Source organism: Coregonus clupeaformis, chromosome 21 (assembly GCF_020615455.1).
Source record: "Coregonus clupeaformis isolate EN_2021a chromosome 21, ASM2061545v1, whole genome shotgun sequence".
In the NCBI taxonomy this organism is placed as follows: Eukaryota; Metazoa; Chordata; class Actinopteri; order Salmoniformes; family Salmonidae; genus Coregonus; species Coregonus clupeaformis.
The window spans coordinates 36494430-36514188 of NC_059212.1; the positions used below are offsets into that span (position 1 = coordinate 36494430).

The 19759-nt window shown below is 40.5% G+C and overlaps 1 protein-coding gene across 2 annotated transcripts; it reads right to left on the reverse strand.

The window, feature by feature from the left end:
* Window positions 1-296: 296 nt before the first annotated feature.
* Window positions 297-11899, reverse strand: LOC121535341 (microtubule-associated protein RP/EB family member 2). 2 transcript variants are annotated; one of them, XM_041842317.1, is made up of 7 exons: window positions 11820-11899; window positions 5606-5733; window positions 4697-4842; window positions 4235-4454; window positions 2831-2994; window positions 2174-2332; window positions 297-1860 (listed from the first exon to the last, which is right to left on the reverse strand). In XM_041842317.1, exons 2-7 carry the CDS (start codon window positions 5724-5726, stop codon window positions 1774-1776), a joined length of 897 nt encoding a protein of 298 aa, XP_041698251.1. In that variant the 5' UTR covers window positions 5727-5733; window positions 11820-11899; the 3' UTR covers window positions 297-1773. The 2 variants fall into 2 exon arrangements, with proteins under 2 accessions (XP_041698251.1, XP_041698250.1); XM_041842316.2 differs by lacking the exon at window positions 11820-11899 and adding an exon at window positions 7606-7862.
* Between the last annotated feature and the right edge of the window lie 7860 nt (window positions 11900-19759).

Here is a 19759-nt window from a genome sequence, read left to right on the forward strand (position 1 = left end):
CATTTGAAACCCCACCTCTTTAAGGAATACCTGGGATATGATAAAGTAATCCTTCTACCCCCCCCAAAAAAAAAAAAAAAAATTATATATATATTGGAAAGTGGTTATCCCACTGGCTATAGGGTGAATGCACCAATTTGTAAGTCGCTCTGGATAAGAGCGTCTGCTAAATGACGTAAATGTGCCCTTGAGCAAGGCACTTAACCCTAATTGCTCCTGTAAGTCGCTCTGGATAAGAGCGTCTGCTAAATGACTAAAATGTAAATGTAAATGTATAATGAAACACTCAATTTGACTGAAAATGTGAAAGGTTTTATTACAGTAAATCCATCCAAATCAACAGCTTTCAAAACGCATGTTAAACATACAAAAACACATCTCACTTAACCTAGTTTATTTTAATTGTATTATTAAATATGTAAAAAGCAGGTCAAGTTATTCACAAATAAAATGCATACATGCAACACGTTTTGGGGAATGCATAATGAGTGGGAAGTCAGAAGAAAAAAACCATTTATAATTATTGACAGCACATGTTTACATTCCTTTTCATTTACACAATATATGACTTAAGCATTATGGTGCACTGCCGAGTTCAATAAGAACAAATGCAACATTAAAAAAAGGTATACAATGTACGTACTTGGAATATAGTATGTCAAATTACTCAGTGAACTGACTCACAACTTTCCCTAAGACATGTGGTTCAAAAATCATATGAAAACATCTGAAATATACCTGACTTCCATTGAATACGAAGGTGGCTAGTTGCTGTTAAAACTAAAGTTGAAAATAATGTTCATTGTGGTCATACTAGTCTACACTAAAATTAGCTCCCTTCCCTTATGATGAAGCCATAATGAATCAACCTTGTTTATGTCACTGAAGCACCAAATCTGGTGCAAATTAGGCATTTTTGAGTACACTGATTAATTTATCAGAATTCTTTGAATTTATTAAGATAGACCAATTTTGACAAGTATGTGACTAACTCACTACTTTTAATTCATGATTCTCATGGACTGTACTGCCTCACTTCATATAGAGGCAATATCAAGTCTTTTCCAAATTATTGTTTTTGTAATTAATTTGTAATTGTGTGAATTGTGAGTCTATGGACATATTGTCCATTCCAGAGTCAAATATCAGTGCAACATATGGAGGAAGGTTAAATATGAGATACTATGGGCCCTTCGGGGTGTTTTCTTATTGCATTCTCATGATTAATATGGTTGATATGTAAAAATGTAAAAGATAAACAATAACTTTGAAACAACGTACATAATGGATGGATCATGGGACCGACCGAAGCTGGCAACATACGTTACACATGCTGACAGATAAAAACACTATCTGTCCACTCCATACTACAACATTTCGTCACATCTAGAATTTTGGATGACTTCTTTTTTTCACCCTTTGTCACTGTCCTTGGAAACTTCTGTGATGTTCTGAGCTTGTCTGCATGTGGCGGTATGTAATAACAGCCACCTGCCCACAGCATTTCACAACAGTCACAATAACACACAGAATGCAGAACGGCAGAGGAATATCTAAAAAAGAAAACGAGGGTCGTGTTTCTTTGCATGAGGTTGCTTCATGTGCTCAGTCTTCAGGAGAACAAAAAATAAACAAACCATGAGGGACATTTTTTTTAAATGAAAAATAAACCAAAAAATAAAACCTGTAACAAAATTCTCACAAAACAAAAGGGCATGGTGTTGTGGTGGGGACGGGGCCGTGGCCAGGGACAAGGACATGGAGTGATGGCAGTCAGTACTCATCCTGCTGATCATCAGGAGCATCCTCTTCATGGACCCCTGGATCCACATCCTCTCCATCCACCTCTCCTGCACCTTCCTGAGGGGACACAAGCGGTCATAGCAAAATGTCAGGGCCACAGCCACCATAGGTCTTTTCAGCACCAGCAACCTAAATCAATTAAACGATCAATAATAATAATAATAATAAGCCATTTAGCAAACAAAGGCCTGTGATTACAAAGAAAATGAGGTCCTTGAACAATTAGCAAAACATTTGCTATCCAATCCAGTACCAACCTTCTAGAATCTTAAACAAATGTTGCACAACAGCAACCCACACACAATCGCCTCTGGGAAATTCCTATGAATGATCAAATCAATGAAGAGCCAAACAATAACAGCCGACTGACCTGTTCGTCTGCAGAGTACAGAATCTCCATTAGTCGCTCCACGAACTGGGCGCTCTCCTGACCCTGTTCCTGTGCCAGCACCTCAACATCACGCAGCTTTCCAAAGTAAAAGTCCCTCTCCTTCTCCACCCCCTCAAGTGCAAGTTTTAATGTGTTCACCTGTACACAAAATGAGGCAAAGTAGTATTAGTATTGCACAGACAAATTGATATTCCTATAATCTATTTGTTTTACTTCACACACCACAATTGTCTGTGCAATACTGTGTGGAAACTGTTTTGTATAATGATGTGCAGTATTAATGATTTTCCCATTGTCAATAAAATACAAGATGGTCACAAAGTTGGACAGTCACCGTCTTAAAAATATAGCTGTAATACGCCGCTGTTCCTCTGATCCTCAACTGCTTATTACTTGGATCATTTTCATGTTTAGGGTTTAACAGTAATCTAATCCTTGTAAAATCAGGATTATGGAATTATCATTCAAGGCAGTTTGTAATTACTTGTTATTTTGGTTTTGCCAAAAACAATACATACACATCCTTCTTACGAATCTTACCAGTGAGTCCAACTTCGATATATTAAGTTGTAATGACGCTGTTGTAGTAACTTACATATATTAAGTTGTAATTATGCTGTAGTAGTGACTTTATACCTGGTCGTTGAGCACTGTGACCTGTGCTTCTAGTTCCCGCTCTCCTTTGGCCGGAGTTGTCGTTGGAGTTGCAACTGGGATTCTTTTAGCTGAAGAGGGTCTGGAGGATGGATGGGGGCTGCAGGGGTTTTGTTTCGGGGTTGTTGCACTCGCCCTGGTGGCTCCTGAACACAAAGATTGTTTACATTTTCTAACCTATCTGGTCATGTCAGGGTGTTCACACTTGGTCCCTTTCAGACAATTTTTGTGAACTCAATGCGGTTTGCTTAATTGTTTGTTCAGTGTGAACACTCCAAAGGTAATCAGACCCCTCAAAAGAGCCCCTGAAGCGAACCGAACTGAGACCATCTCGAGAGTTCTGACACGATGTTCAGATTATTTGTTTGCCATATGTGATCTATAGGCTAAGAAAGCTTCATACGCTGTTTATTCGATTGTGGGGTTTGAATAATATGAGAAGACAACATATTTGGTGAGAATCACAACATTGGGTACAAAATCAAGATACGTGCTATCCGGAATCCTTGGGACGTCCCAACTCTGACATTACCCCATGGAAGTTGACATTTAAAATAGTTAAGGGTTAAGGAAAGGATTTAGGGTAGGGATGTCCCAAAGATCCCGGATAGCACTAACCATAAAATCAACACTAGCTCTTAAAGGGCCAGTGGCCTACATTGGGTGTACAATTTTCAATTACAGTGTTATTTAATCTGCAGTATTCTTCTGCTATTTATTCTGTTACCAATAATATTTACATGTTAAAATCTTCAAATTATAATTATATGTCCCATCTTTTAACTAAATGCAATCTATTAGCTTCCAAAAAGTATATCTAGGTGTCCAATAACATTATCTGATAGAAAGGCTTGTCATGCACTTTGTAAAAACCCTAATAAGTACATTGAGTAAATGTTGGAAAAAGATCTTGGTTCCTTAATAAACATAGCAATGTGAATGGGAAGAGGACTCGGACCAGTGAACTGGCAAAGGAGTTGAGTCCTTATTCAAAGGCAAGGGCAGTGTGAATACAAAAATAACATAGTTCTTTAGCATTTTTCTTTACCCCAGAGTTCACTTTAAAAGACACCTATACGTGAAAACACCCTCAGTCAGTTTCCTAATCTACATAAACAATGTCTGCTGTCCAGATGGGTATCCTACAAAACAGGATCAATGAGTTAGCCAGCTAACTTTGATAAACAACCAGAATTAACAACAAATGTTCTGGTTCATTAAGAAAGCTAAATGTATGTGTTTTTGGTTGAGTCAATTAGAACAAAGCTAATTTCAAGCGCATATTTTTTTTTTTAAATAAACCGTTATTTCCTAATATTTAGGAAAGTTATCCGGCTAAGTCATTGATCCTGCTTTGTATTATACCCCTCAGGTAGCTGGTCTTACCTGCAGTGGGGGAGCTGGCTGCGTGGTGTTGGGACTTTTTTGGCAGGTTGAAGATCTGCTCACCGGGGTCAGGTGGGGGGATGGCATCCTGACCCTGTCTGGCCTGAAGTGGGTCGTAATCTTTACCGTCATAGTTGGCGTCAAAGAACCTCTTAAACCACTGGATGAAGTCAAGGTTGTCCTGAAATCTGGCTTTCACAAGCTTTTCCACAGGAATAATCTTTAGAGAGGAGAAGAGGAAATAAATTATCAAGAAAAAATTATTGGGGTAATTGTTTAATAATCTGCACTTCACGTGACATGAAAAATGAGAATAAAACAATGTAGGAAAGTTGTGTGTGTGTGTGTTCTATCGAATATAGCGTAGGCTTGCCAATTCAACTAAAGCCCTATCTAATGGTGAACTGCCATTAGTAGCTACGGTAGGTCCCATCAGGACACTACTCAGCCTCATCTTCTCACCTTGTCCACATTCATTCTCTTGAAGGAGGCCTGCAGCAGCTTGAAGTTGTGAATGTACTCATGCTCGAATTTAGCCTGAAACTTAACCTTCTTAAGATGGACGCAGCCAGGGAATAGCAAATCCATGAACTGGCAGTAGGCCGCTCCTAGAAAGGAATGAAGATGTGTGACACAAAAATTACTGCTTGTTTCTCTTCTGATACAAGTGCAAACTAATGATATTTTTCAGGTATATGCTTCATGGAAGTGTTTCATGGTACTGCCATTAGCAAACCTGTGCACAACACATCCTCTCAATTAAAAGAGACAGACTAGAGACCATGGAACTGATAAGCAGCTTTAACCTCAAGTTAGTACCATTAGCACACCTTGCAATAATAAATAATAATAATATGCCATTTAGCAGACGCTTTTATCCAAAGCGACTTACAGTCACGCGTGCATACATTTTTACGTATGGGTGGTCCCGGGAATCGAACCCACTACCCTGGCGTTACAAGCGCCATGCTCTACCAATTGAGCTACAGAGGACCACGTGTGCAATTGGACTGTGTGTGGTTCAAGAGAGATTGGATTACTTGGGGCAGCCATGGCATGGTAGACACAGCAAGTGCGCAAACTAGTTTTATTAATAGCACAGTCCGTCTTCTCTGTCAGAGCAAGGTTAGGTTAGGAGCAAGGTTGGGGTTACACCAGGTTTCTTTGATTATACATGCTACTATATCTATTACAGGGTTATTAGCAGATGTTGTGCGTATCAGAGAGGAAAAGTATGGCCATCTCTCTCTCTCTTCCAATACCTATAGTATCATCCTGAATCTCCCTTCCTATGCTAGGCCTATATCCTGAGGTCCTTGGCTCTGGGAGGAAGAACAGTTTGCAGCACATTAACAGGGTAATTCTTCTTACCTGAGGAGAGCTGCTCCACTTTAGTGTAGTTCAGACCGAGAAGATCGTTAACCCAGGCAGTGATGTCATGCCTGCTCATAGTCTCCTGGGTTATTGAGGTAGAATATACGTTGACCGCCATCCCCCAACTGCAAAAGACAGGAAGGCATATCTCAGACAGTTACAATTAACTTTCTCCAAAACATCACCATCTCAAAATAAGGGAAAACATTTTTATTCCTTTTACATAATGGTTAGCCAACATTCTGTACACACAATTGTTGACCAACAGATAAAACCCCCCATATAATTTTCAACTACTACCATTAAACATAGAGAGATGCAGTAGCAAAGATTAAGCAATGCAGACAACAACAATACAAACCATCAAGGGGTAAACTCACTGATTCGACAGCAAGCCACTAAACCTAGGCCTATAACCACAGCTACTAGATAGTGTACGAAATTAAGCCACACATATCCCATGTTATGTCCAGTAATGTAATAACATGTTAGTAACGCAATTATAAGATACAGGATGTCTGATTTAGCAGAAATGGATACACACTATCAACACTAAACACGCAAATACACTCATAACAGGAGAGGGCTCAAACAGATATGGAAAAGGCATTCAGGAGAGTATTGAATTTGAGCGAAGTTTGAGTATAGTTGTACTACAAAATCTACACGTGATAAGGAGGAGCACATTGCATGAGGATAACAAATTAAAAACGTATCTTCATAATGAAGCTGGCTGTTGTGAGTGTTGATATGTAATCTTCAGAAACATCAATGGAGCAAAGTGAAATGAAAGTGGTGTAAGCTCTCACACTGCAAACAAATAGCATGAATAGTATAATGTGTGAAACTGTTGATCCCCATAGTGATCACAGTAACTTCAAACATGGTCTTTGACGAGTGTAGCCTACATTATGCAAGAACATTGTAAAGTGCAACAAAATAACGCTTTTCACCGTTTTGGTATTTGGAATTCTTTCATTCTAAATGATGAGGCTGGAGCACATAACGTCAAAATGTAAGACCGGAGTTGTTAATGCAGCATTTCATATTCTCAGATGGGTATCAGAAATAATAACGGGCCTACTAATGTCTAGTGTTCTATCGCTCCACCATACCAAACGCAAACACTTAGCTAATGATCTTACATCCCGCTGTCACAGATAACAAGGAGGGCTGGCCAGTTAACGACAAAGGACAATGCATTTCCATTTGATTGAATTATGGTAACAGCTAACGTTAGGCTACAATTACATCAAGCGCGTAATTTATTCGAATGACCCAAATTGACCAAATTTGGACTGGAGTTTCGGTTTCGAACTATCCTCTTTCATTGATTGCGCACTGATAAAAAGGACAGCAGTTCTCGTGTCAACAAAGCGGATGTACTGCTAGCTTTGTTAGCCAGTTAGCTCATTGGCTATACTTGAACCAGACAGAAGAGCTTATCATTTGAACAGACTGGTTTTAAAACCATGTCATATAATACAAGGAATAGCTAAGACAGTAACGGTGCCCCTTTTCCCAGAACACACGATTAGGTAGGGTAGGGCCAACAAGAATATTCTAGCAGCTATTTGCAATCATTAACGTTATACTCAAGACAGTGACCGTGTATTTGACAATGAAGCAAGCGAACGGGGTAGTCTCTTCAACAACGGTCCTATTTCCAACTCGCCACATCATTTGTGCTGTTTATCAATGTAAATGTCAAGTATTTCGCTTTGGCATAATTGTTAACTTGCAGAGGCCTCCTTACAACGATTTACCCCATGGTTAAGAAACAGCGCGTACATGTTGGATTTGATGACAAGTCACCAAGAAGGCAATACATGCACTATGGCACGAGCTGATACATTGTAACATAATCGAAATAGAGCTAGACCGTGGCGTGGAAAACATTCAATGCTCGAGAAACAAATGTTCAGGGTTTTGCAGCAACCTTGTGCTCAAAGCCTTGCTATGAAACCACGCCAAATGCGGCATTTGCACTGATTTACCTGTAGGCGCGCTCTCCTCGCACTGTATTTTTTCTGTAAGGAATGCAGTTGGATCCATCCGTAGGAATGATGTCGTTGTTATTCTCTCCATTTGGGGACAGTGCTTGGGTGGGACCAGGCATTGGGTCTCTAAAATATTGAACAGATTATCTGCTCTCTCTCTATGAAAGGACGATGCGATATAAAGTGACGCACCTCGGGCTCGTTCTCTAGTCTGTTTATTCTTCACAAATCTGTCTCTGGTGACGTCACTGCACCCTAACCAACCACGTGACTGATGGGGTGGCCGTGCGCTTCTTGGCTTCTTGGAAAGTGGACGGCGAATTCCACTAATAGAAACGAAGGGACATAGGGCCCCTTTCTCACTCATACGCGAAATGTTTTGTTTATTTCATGCCTCGGAGTCAATAGCAATAGTTGGACTACTTATAGACATATTTAAATGCCAGGCCTTGATTATAAATGATGCATCTATTGTGCTTCTTGGTTTTATATCTTCTCTCTATTATTTGGGCTAGTGAGAATTATATTGATTGTTGGATTTAATTGACATAAAAATAATACATTGTTATTTTATTGTTGAAATGCAGAAGAATAATGGTGAATCTGTGACAGGGACATATGGGACCAATTCTGAACTGGAACTCTAGTTTATTTTTTATTTTGCACACTGGTAAGCAGTTTCATTAATGTTGCACTGAAAACCCTCTTCCAGTGATGGCTAGTGCTGAGCATTAACCCATTTATTTATTTTCGGTTTTTAAAAACAACTAATTGACTGATGTTGGTTCAATTAGTTAAATTCCATTTTGTTCTTTTTTTTCTGTGAGCTCAATGCACCGTTTCTTTAGAGATAAATCAGTAGTAGGTAGTTGTAGTTTCCAACAGGCCAATATTCTACATAGTTTAGTGCAGAAAACGTGGTAATTAACTACAATGACCATAATCCATTGCACGCCTACTTGTCCGGTCTGTGTTTATTTTATGCCTGCTACATTAAGAGGGGCAGACACTAAGAGAAGATGCATGATGGAGAGGGATAGAGAACAGTTGCTTCGCGAGGTATCTCTCCCTGAAAATACATTATCTAAGTACTTGATATTTGGTATTCAGCAGTCATAAAAGTATGCCTTATTTACTTTGAAGAACTAATAAAAGTGTTTTTGTCAGACAGCATAGGCGGCAGCTCTATAGAGATGACTTGCAATAAAATAATAAAGTCATTGAAAATATATGTACTCACTAACTGTAAGTCGCTCTGGATAAGAGCGTCTGCTAAATTACTAAATTGTTAATGAAGTTGTATTGAATAAAACAAATGCAATATGCAGAACTGAAATATTTCAGAAAAGTAATGTGAATAAATGATGGTTAATAAGTGATAAGCAGTAATGGGCAGTCACTAACATCATGGGACTTGTATTAATTGTTTTATTCTGTGTTGTTACAGCATTTAACCCACATAATGCATAGTGCATTTAATGTTTAAAAAAATAATTGAAACCGAAAACCTGATTATTATTATTTTTTAATATAATCGAACCGAAACTGAACTGACCTCAAAAAGCACTCATCGCTCCGCACTATGGCTTAAAAGGATTGCCTTCTAAAGTGCCATGCTGCAATCACAAGTAGCTCTAGTGTAGTGTAGCAGAACAAAAGCCTTTGTTGTTAGCCATACTATAAGGTCACCACTCACCAACCCTGGTCCTGGAGAGCTACTGGGCATATGCTGGCTTCCGTTCCAACCCAGCACTAACTTTGATTCAACTACTGGTAATAAATCGATTAGTTGAATCAGAATACCGGTATATAGGCTACTTGATCAATTAGCTCAACTGAAACTTGTCCTTTTGCTGAGACAGTACCTACCACAACCATAGCCATATATAGAGGGCTGCACTGGCCCCACTAACACACCACATGGCAGGCTGTACCCCTACTTCCGCCTAATGGTGCTATTATTCCTTCATTTGTCATGTTGGCGTCCTACTGTAATCTGCCCAGACGGTGATACACTCGTGTCCCCCGGCGACCGGTTCGTTCATAAAACATCCTCCATTCAGGTTGCAAAGGCGTCGGTTACTCGGTTTCCTCCTTAACTCGATTTAATGGTGCGCCTGCCTAAAAACAAAACTGGGAAAATATGCATACACTCTTAATAAAACACCTTTTTCCACCACCATGCTAGTGGCTAATGCCACTTCCTGGTGTTGCGTACACTGTTCAGCCAGGGGTAAACAACAGACTGCTAGAACCTGATTGGCTGAATGCGGTAAACAACATCCGGAAGTAGCATTAACCACTTACATGGTGGTGGAAATTGTGTTAAGACAGAACGCATATTTCCCCCGTTTTTTTTTAGGCTGGTGGCCCATTAAATCGAGTTAAGACATGCCTTGCTCTAGGGCACAACGGTTGTAGGTTGTACCCAAGATAGTGATGCCAGCAACTTCTGGTTGCCAGTTGTCTGATTCCTGTGAATCCCGCAAGATTCTCCCAGTGTCAGACATAGGCTATGATTCCAACAGCAACCCTCAGATTACCGGCCCGCCTCCAAGCCACACTCTCAGGTGTTAGTGCTGGGCTAGAACAAAAGCCTGCATGCCCCGAGTCTCCATGACAGAAACACACTGTTACAGTCATGCAGAATTTATATACCTCGGGGAACAATCAAATAAACGTCATTTATTTATTAAGTCCCTCTTTGCCATGAAAATGAACTTAATCCCAAAAAAACATTTCCACTGCATTTCAGCCCTGCCACAAAAGGACCAGCTGACATCATGTCAGTGATTCTCTCGTTAACACAGGTGAGAGTGTTGACGAGGACAAGGCTGGATATCACTCTGTCATGCTGATTGAGTTAGAATAACAGACTGGAAGCTTTAAAAGGAGGGTGGTGCTTGAAATCATCGTTCTTCCTCTGTTAACCATGGTTATCTGCAAGGAAACACATGCCGTCATCATTGCTTTGCACAAAAAGGGCTTCCCAGGCAAGGATATTGCTGCTAGTAAGATTGCACCTAAATCAACCATTTATCGGATCATCAAGAACTTCAAGGAGAGAGGATCAATTGTTGTGAAGAAGGCTTCAGGGCGCCCAAGAAAGTCCAGCAAGCGCCAGGACCGTCTCCTAAAGTTGATTCAGCTGCGGGATCGGGGCACCACCAGTGCAGAGCTTGCTCAGGAATGGCAGCAGGCAGGTGTGAGTGCATCTGCACGCACAGTGAGGCGAAGACTTTTGGAGGATGGCCTGGTGTCAAGAAGGGCAGCGAGGAAGCCACTTCTCTCCAGGAAAAACATCAGGGACAGACTGATATTCTGCAAAAGGTACAGGGATTGGACTGCTGAGGACTGGGGTAAAGTCATTTTCTCTGATGAATCCCCTTTCCGATTGTTGGGGCATCCGGAAAAAAGCTTGTCCGGAGAAGACAAGGTGAGCGCTACCATCAGTCCTGTGTCATGCCAACAGTAAAGCATCCTGAGACCATTCATGTGTGGGGTTGCATCTCAGCCAAGGGAGTGGGCTCACTCACAAAATCTCAACATATTCATTTTTTTGCAGCTGCTTAGGGGCATCAGCTGTCTTGGACACCTTGCTGGCTGCTACTGAATTACAGTATTGATTTGCACTGTACCATTGTGGTGCCATGCTGTGCAATGTTGTGTTGAACCCGAGCAGCAGTCAGCACATCAGTTCACAAATGAGGAAGTTTCTCTCTGGTGGCTGAGACTTGTCAAAGGACTTCATAGCTGAACATCTTTTTTACAAGCTTTTTCTTGTTTTTTGATATCCACGTTGTTGTAGAGAGCTTTGGCTACAAAGTGAAGTCCCCTTTCTCGCGCGAAGTGGTTCAAATGTGCAATATGTCACATGCGAAAAAGACACACACAGACCAAAGTGAAAGTGGAGTACTGAGTGAAACCTCCTAGCTAGTAGGTGGCTAGCTTTCAAACCAAACATAGTTAGCTAGCTATCTAATCAATGTATACCGGTAGCTAGCACTACAACGGTACACTGGACTAGCCAGCTAGCAATAATTACAAGCCCCCTTTGACAGAACCCGGTAGCCAACATACAGTATTAACCACATTACATCGAGTACAATTCAACAACATACTGATGTGTACAGCCCGCCATACATGTCCTAAGACATGTTCCACAAGTTTGACAAAAAATCACACATTGCAACCGTAGATTTTTGACTCACCAGTGAACTCAGATTTCAGGTTGGTCGGTGTTCAAAAGCTGCTATTTTCCTGAGTCACCCCACCCTCTTTCCACTCGTTGTAGGAGCTGATGACGCCGACAACGTACACGTTTCATTCGACAAGGAACCAGCGTTGCTGAAGCTGATTGGCTTGATTGTAACATCTGGTGTGATTTCGACCAGTCATAACTTGATGCGTCGGTCTTTGAGTACAACTGACAGCTACTGTAAGTGGGCATTGAAGTTGCCTCTGCACTCTACTTTTTTAGTAACATGATTATGCATTCCTGCATTCCTTTTATTATCACACAATAAACAATATACAATGTATACAGAGAATAATGCAGTATGTCATTGAATTTCTTAATTATATTTTAAATTATGCAACTAGTCCTTCTGTACTTCAAATAAAGGGTTTCACCTTCAAGATTCCTATACCACATTGGATATGATAAGACTTGTTTGCACATGTGCAAAATTAAGCTCTAAGCTCATGTGCTTGTTAAAATGTGTAGTGTGAGGCTAGGAATACCATATTAGATTTATCTCATCATAAATCTCTCTCTTTGGAGAAGCTGTGGTCCAGAGCATAAGGGCCTTCATCCAAATTTAGTAGGAATCTATGCTTTGAGGCTTGTAAGGAATTTGGTTTCTGGCCAAAGAAACATTCACCAGAGCTGACTTGGTCAACTAATTCAATATCATATCAAAATATGTCAAACAAAACAAATGAGATATTCCCACAAGTGTGTGCAAGACATAAGGTCCATAGTTCCTTGGTTGGGATCTTATCTACAAAAATGTGTAAGTTAATAAGCAGACTTGCTAGAGACTTGAGTCAAAGAGCATATTTCATCATTCGGCATTGACTGTGCTTGACTGCAATGACTGGCCTGCATACTGAGCTCCTTGATTTGTATGTAAGAAATTAACAGTTCAGAAGTTCAGATTTCCCTTTAGCATTCCCCTTAGCACACAGCAATTATATAAAGTGGCACTAAAAATATATCTCAGATATTTGGCAAGTCATGATGTTTCATTATCAAAAGTATGTACTCTTGGTGCCAGTTCCCAGGCACAGATTAAGCTCAATGAATCATCTCCATTAAGAATGCGTTTTAGCCTTTTTTAGAATTTGTGTTGGACCAAACAACTGGTTGGACCACTGCTTGTAGAAACAGCCTGGTCTCAAGACTAGATGTTACACAGTAAACGTAAATCCAGGACACCTGAATTAGTATGATTTGCTATGTTTGTTATGGTTTCATAAGACAGAAGGTTAACACAAAAACAAAAGTAGGGTGGTTGGTCGGGGTGGATAGGTGAGCGTATAATGCAAATGTCTAACAACCTGAAGGTTGCATGTTTGAATCTATTCACGGACAATTTTGGGTAATTAGCAACTTTGGAACTACTTGCTACTTTACAACTACTTAGCCTGTTAGCTAACCCTTCCCCTAACCCTAACCTTAACCCTTTAGCCTAACTCCTAACCCTATAACCTTAACCCTAACCTAAGCACCTAGCGTTAGCGACAACAAATTGGAAACCGTAACATATCATACATTTAGCAAATTCGTAACATATTGTATGAATTACAATTCGTAACATATGAATTGTAATTTTCATAACATATACAAATTGTAATTCATAACATATCATATGAAATGGATCATGGACATTCACAAATTAATACATACCATACGAAACGTAACATATGATACTAATTGGAGTGGCTGGATTTACATTTACTATGTTAGGTCTCTACCCCTGAGTCTAAATCCGAGACACTCAAATGAGTATATGATGTTATGGTTACATAAAACAGGTTACTTAAGGAAAAAACGAAAGTAGAGTGGGTGTGTGGTTGGATTGGTGGTTGCATAATGTAAATTTATAGCAACCCAAACGTTGCGTGTTCAAATCTCATCATGGACTTAAGCATTTTAGGTAATTACCGACTTTACAACTACTTACAACTTTTTAGCTACTTTGCAACTACTTAGCATGTTAGCTAACCCTTCCCCAAACCATAACATTAACCCTTTAACCGAACTCCTAACCTTAACAAAATATATTTATAACTAACCCAAGATAGTTAATCTGTGTCGTTTACAGTGGGAGCAAATTAATCATAGTGGGCAGAACAAGCAAGGAGGTGACAAAGCCAAGCACAAGCTAGCAATATCCTATTGGCGTGTTGTAGAATATATTTGCATATTTCCGTCAGAGAACGCCTCCTCTCTGTGTAGTGCTTGTGTGCACAAACTCAAATCGCCCTTGCACTCCTTCTAAACAACGCACTTATTTTTTACTTTGGCAAAGCGTGAAGTCTATAAACATTAGTCCACTGTGTTCGTAACAGATTTTAGTTTTGGGACCAGAAAAATGAATTGAGATCAGATGTTTCATCGGTGAGAAAATTAGCAGAATCTCGGCCAAGTTTCTCCTAGTTCCATCCTCTCCCACAACCCGCGACTGGACTTCCTCTCCCTACCATATTTGTTCGTGAAAAAACGTTCGTAACGGATGCTTCAGTTTTATAACCCCTGTGACGTGTCTGGGTTTCTCCTTATGTCTGTGCCCTAACCCTAAACACATGTTCCATTATATTGACCAGATCCTCTAACACTGAAAATAAATGTATTCAAAAATGGAAGGCAGTCAGGAGGAGGCAAGATTAGGTGGGCCATTCTAGCCAATGAGAGGGCAGATATGCATGTGAACAAACATAACGGTCGGTGCTATTCGGGATCCTTTGGACGTCATACCCCATTGAAGTAGAAATATACATGGGTTAGGGTCAGTGGCGACCCGTCATTCGTTTAAAAATTTTTTTGCCTGTTTTGCATTTTATTCTTCCGAAAATTGGCGTGGCTTCACAAGGTTTTCAGATTTAAAGAAAATGGCGGAAAATATGCCAATATTGCTTTAACTAATTATGACAAATGTTAAGAAAATGTTTCGCATTGTAATAAAGTAATGACTTTTCAAGTAAATTACGTTGGCTGACAATTTGTTAACTACGCTATTCTTACCAAACGCATAGCATTACGGCGGTGTGTACCGGTATGTTAGCTAGTTACCTAACGTTAATTGGCTACTAATACATCGAACTTGCCAGGCTGTATATTAACTATTTGCTATCTAACTACCCACCCAACGTTTATTGACTTGATTATTCTCGTCATTCTTAGCTAAGTGGTATAGTCGTTGTGCGTTCTCAATGGACATTATAATTCTGGCTATCTACTCCGATTTCAGAGCACTCTCGTATGAGTGTGCCAGAGCGCAGAATAACTGATGGTTTTACGAACGCTCAACACCTGTTGAATATGGCCGGTGTCAGTAAACGTCGACAAAAAAAAAGTGTTTTAATTGTTGCCAGCAGCACAGTTACAGTCACCAACGCTCTGGATAACATGAAAACAGCCTAAACAACTCTGCTAGGGCGAGTAAAATGGTCAGAGTGAGGTCTTCTATCATTTGTGTCTGGAAGTAGCTAGGCAGCTATCCAACGTTAGCTTGGGTGCTTGACTGCCGTTGTGAGGTCAGAACGCTCGGATCAACCCTACTCCTCCGCCAGAGCGTCCACAGTGCGCTCTAAACGCTCCGTGAGCGAAACACTCTGAATTTACAAACCGACAATCTGACAACGCTCTGAATTTACTAACGCCCAGGGCGCACTTTGCCACTCCAGATTGAATTTACGAACACACCCGAAATCGTAAAACGTCTAGCTAGTCATTTGTTAAGCTAACAAACTAGCAAGAGGTTGCATAGCAACAGCATCAACTTCCGGTAAACAGGCGAAGCGCTAGTACGCTCAACTGAAACGATACCATTCGTTTACAGTATACTAAAATGAACTAATAGTATATAGTATGTAGAATATACTCATTAATTATGTAGTATACAGTATGTTAGTATGGGTATTCCAACACATCTATGGTTTCTTTTTTGCTTTCTTGAGTAAGGCAGCTCAAAAATGAAGGTGTTTCAGCCTAGCTCAGTGATTTCTGTGGTGGTGGGGCAGCCCGCAGAAAATACGGAGCGTAGGGGTTGGTAATGTTCTCTGGTTTCGCCGTGATTGGCTCAGTGTACTGTCACTTATGGGGACACTATGTCACTGCTACATCTACGAGGAGAGCTCGAAAATTCAAGCCACTTGGGTGCTGCCATAGTTACATTAGAGGTGCTCATCCAAGAAGGCTCAAGGTCATTGGCCACTGATAAAATGACGTCAAATCACGTTATATCTACTGTAGCTTTGATTGGACTGATCATGTCAATATCATACTTTCAAAATCTTAGCTAGCAAGCTAGCAGTCATCATCATGAATCAAGTCCACAATCTACTGGCAAATCCTTTTCCATCCTTGTCATATGAAGAGAAATTATTAAGAGAAATTATAGATAAAACGTATCAGTGCTCATCGGCCATTGGACATAAACATTACACAACAAGTTGGAAATCGCAAATTCAACAATGAGTGGTTTGGAAGGAATCAGTGGCTAACTGCAAGCATTGCAAAGCAATCACTAGCCTGCTATTCAGTTGAGTACGTGTGTGGTCCAAGTCTGGGTCTAAGGGTCTCTTTTCCATGTTTAAAAGGATAAACATTCAACATTGGCCATTTTGTCAATCCAGCATGACTTCTGCCGTGTTCAAAACAACTGGAAACTTGGAACTGGGAAATCTCAGACTTCAGTGAGTCCAAGACAACTGAGAACACAGAAAGAAACGTGCTCCGATTGGGAAAATACGTTTTGAACGGTCATCCAACTCGGAATTCCAAGTCGGGAACTCAGACCTCTTTCTAGAGCTCCGACCTGAAGATCACTGACGTCATGATTCAACCTTGTTTTTTTCAGAGTTCCCAGTTGTCTTGAAAGCACCGTAATCCAGAGAATGCCAGACTTTGATGACAAAGTTTGATGACAAAATTTGCCCACGAAGGACCGTCGCGCCACCTTCCTGTTCAAGTGAGCACAACAAGGTGAGTCCAAAAATGTATTGTATGCTGCTGCATAAATGACGTAATATGCCAGGGAGTACATACACTTAGGTTGGAGTCATTAAAACTCGTTTTTCAACCACTCCACACATTTATTTTTAACAAACTATAGTTTTGGCAAGTCGGTTAGGACATCTACTTTGTGCATGACACTAGTAATTTTTCCAATAATTGTTTACAGACAGATTATTTCACTTATAATTCACTGTATCACAATTCCAGTGAGTCAGACGTTTACATATACTAAGTTGACTGTACCTTTAAACAGCTTGGAAAATTCCAGAAAATGATGTCATGGCTTTAGAAGCTTCTGAAAGGCTAATTGACATCATTTGAGTCAATTGGAGGTGTACCTGTGGATGTATTTCAAGGCCTACCTTCAAACTCAGTGCCTCTTTGCTTGACATCCTGGGAAAATCAAAAGAAATCAGCCAAGACCTCAGAAAAAAAAATATGTGTAGACCTCCACGAGTCTTGGGAGCAATTTCCAAACGCCTGAAGGTACCACGTTCATTTTTACAAACAATAGTACGCAAGTGTTAACACCATGGGACCACGCAGCCATCATACCGCTCCGGAAGGAGACGCGTTCTGTCTCCTTCCATAATTTGGTGCGAAAAGTGCAAATCAATCCCAGAACAACAGCAAAGGACCTTGTGAAGATGCTGGAGGAAACAGGTACAAAAGTATCTATATCCACAGTAAAACGAGTCCTATATCGACATAACCTGAAAGGCAGCTCAGCAAGGAAAAAGCCACTGCTCCAAAATCGCCATTAAAAAGCCAGACTACGGTTTGCAACTGCACATGGGGACAAAGATCGTACTTTTTGGAGAACTGTCCTCTGGTCTGATGAAACAAAAATAGAACTGTTTGGCCATAATTACCATCGTTATGTTTGGAGGAAAAAGGGGGACACTTGCAGGCCGAAGAACACCATCCCAACCGTGAAGCACGGTGGTGGCAGCATCATGCTGTGGGGGTGCTTTGCTGCAGGAGGGACTGGTGCACTTCACAAAATAGATGGCATCATGAGGAAGGAAAATTATGTGGATATATTGAAGCAACATCTCAAGACATCAGTCAGGAAGTTAAAGCTTGGTCGCAAATGGCTCTTCCAAATGATCGACGTCCACAAATTCATACATACCATACAAAATGTAACATATCATATTAATTGGAGAGTCCCGGATTTACATTTACTATGTTACCTTTACCCTGAGTCCTGGTAGCAGCAGCGGCCAGAAAGCAACACAGCTGTTAGTGGTCCCGGCTAGAAGGGATACATCTTTTGTCAAATGAATGTCAAAAGTAATTGTTTGGTGCTGTTTAGTCCCGTGTAGCTCAGTTGGTAGAGCATGGCGGTTGCAACGCCAGGGTTGTGGGTTCGATTCCCATGGGGGACTAGAAGGGAAAAAAATTAAATAATGTATTCACACACTACTGTAAGTCGCTCTGGATAAGAGCGTCCGCTAAATGACTAAAATGTAAATGTTTAGCTAACGCTAGCCCTTTTTCTAACCTTAACCTAATTATCCTAACCTGCTACGAAAAGTCAAATCTGACAAAAGCTGTAGCCCATCTAGTTAAAACCTTGTAGGTCTCTCGTGGCAGACATTATTTGGTTCTGGGGGCGTGTTTAAGTTTTTTTTTTGTCCCTCATTGGGTGCTGTCATTAACCTCACGTAACAGAGAGGCGTGGTTGACAAGATGGCAGGTACGTCCCGAATGGTTGTCAGACTTGGAGATGGAGGCAGGGGAACCCATAGAGGTCGGTAAGAAGGCGGGCAAGAAAAAAAGAAAGAAAGTGGAACATATTAAGAATAAATATGGAGTGCTGCAGAAGGAAATTGAAAATGACGAGAGTGAGGATGAATTAACTATGGTGGCCGGTGCGGTGAAGACTGCCAAGTTTGAGCCTCGTCCCGATGGTGATCAATATGTTTTTTGCCCAGTTGTGAGATTTTTGGAGAATATGGATCCTTGCCATCTGGCTGATCCATATGTGGTGTCAGGTTGGGCGGAAAATAGGTTTGGCAAGGTTGGGTCAGTGAAAGTGACTCAAAGTGGAATCTTGTAGATTTTTTGCATTTCTGCCTGTCCAGAGGGAGCGTGCACTCCACACCAGGCGACTGGTATTTGCAAAAGCAACAGCTACTCTTCCTGGTGTCCACAAGAAACATGACATAATACAGAACTTTAATAGACACACGTAGCCTACATATCAATACTTAGACACAAAATATCTATGTCAAATAGGGGAGAGGCGATGTTCCGTGAGGTGTTGCTTCATCTGTTTTTTGAAACCAGGTTTGCTGTTTATTTTGCGCAGAATGAGATGGAACGGAGTTCCATGCAATAATGGCTCTATATAATACTGTACGCTTTCTTGAATTTGTTCTGGATTTGGGGACTGTGAAAAGACCCCTGGTGGCATGTTTGGTGGGGTAAGTGTGTGTGTGTAAATTGACTATACAAACAATTTGGGATTTTCAACACATTAATGTTTCTTATAAAAACAAGAAATGATGCAGTCAGTATCTCCTCAACTCTTAGCCAAGAGAGAATGGCATGCATAGTACAGTGCCTTGCAAAAGTATTCATCCCCCTTAGCGTTTTTCCTATTTTGTTGCATTACAACCTGTAATTTAAATGGATTTTTATTTGGTCTTCATGTAATGGACATACACAAAATAGTCCAAATTGGTGAAGGGGAATGAAAAAAATTACTTGTTTCAAAAAATTCCTAAAAAAAGTGGTGCGTGCATATGTATTCACCTCCTTTGCTATGAAGCCCCTAAATAAGATCTGGTGCAACCAATTACCTTCAGAAGTCACATAATTAGTTAAATAAAGTCCACCTGTGTGCAATTGAAGTGTCACATGATCTGTCACATGATCTCAGTATATATACACCTGTTC

Excerpts from the sequence above, each read along its gene's own strand:
- LOC121535341 (XM_041842316.2), bottom strand. The coding sequence starts at position 7,727 with ATGCCTGGTCCCACCCAAGCACTGTCCCCAAATGGAGAGAATAACAAC. Across the intron at positions 2,995-4,234 it reads AGCCAGCTCCCCCACTGCAG|GAGCCACCAGGGCGAGTGCA; the intron begins GTAAGACCAGCT and ends CTTTGTGTTCAG. Across the intron at positions 2,333-2,830 it reads TCACAGTGCTCAACGACCAG|GTGAACACATTAAAACTTGC; the intron begins GTATAAAGTCAC and ends TTTTGTGTACAG.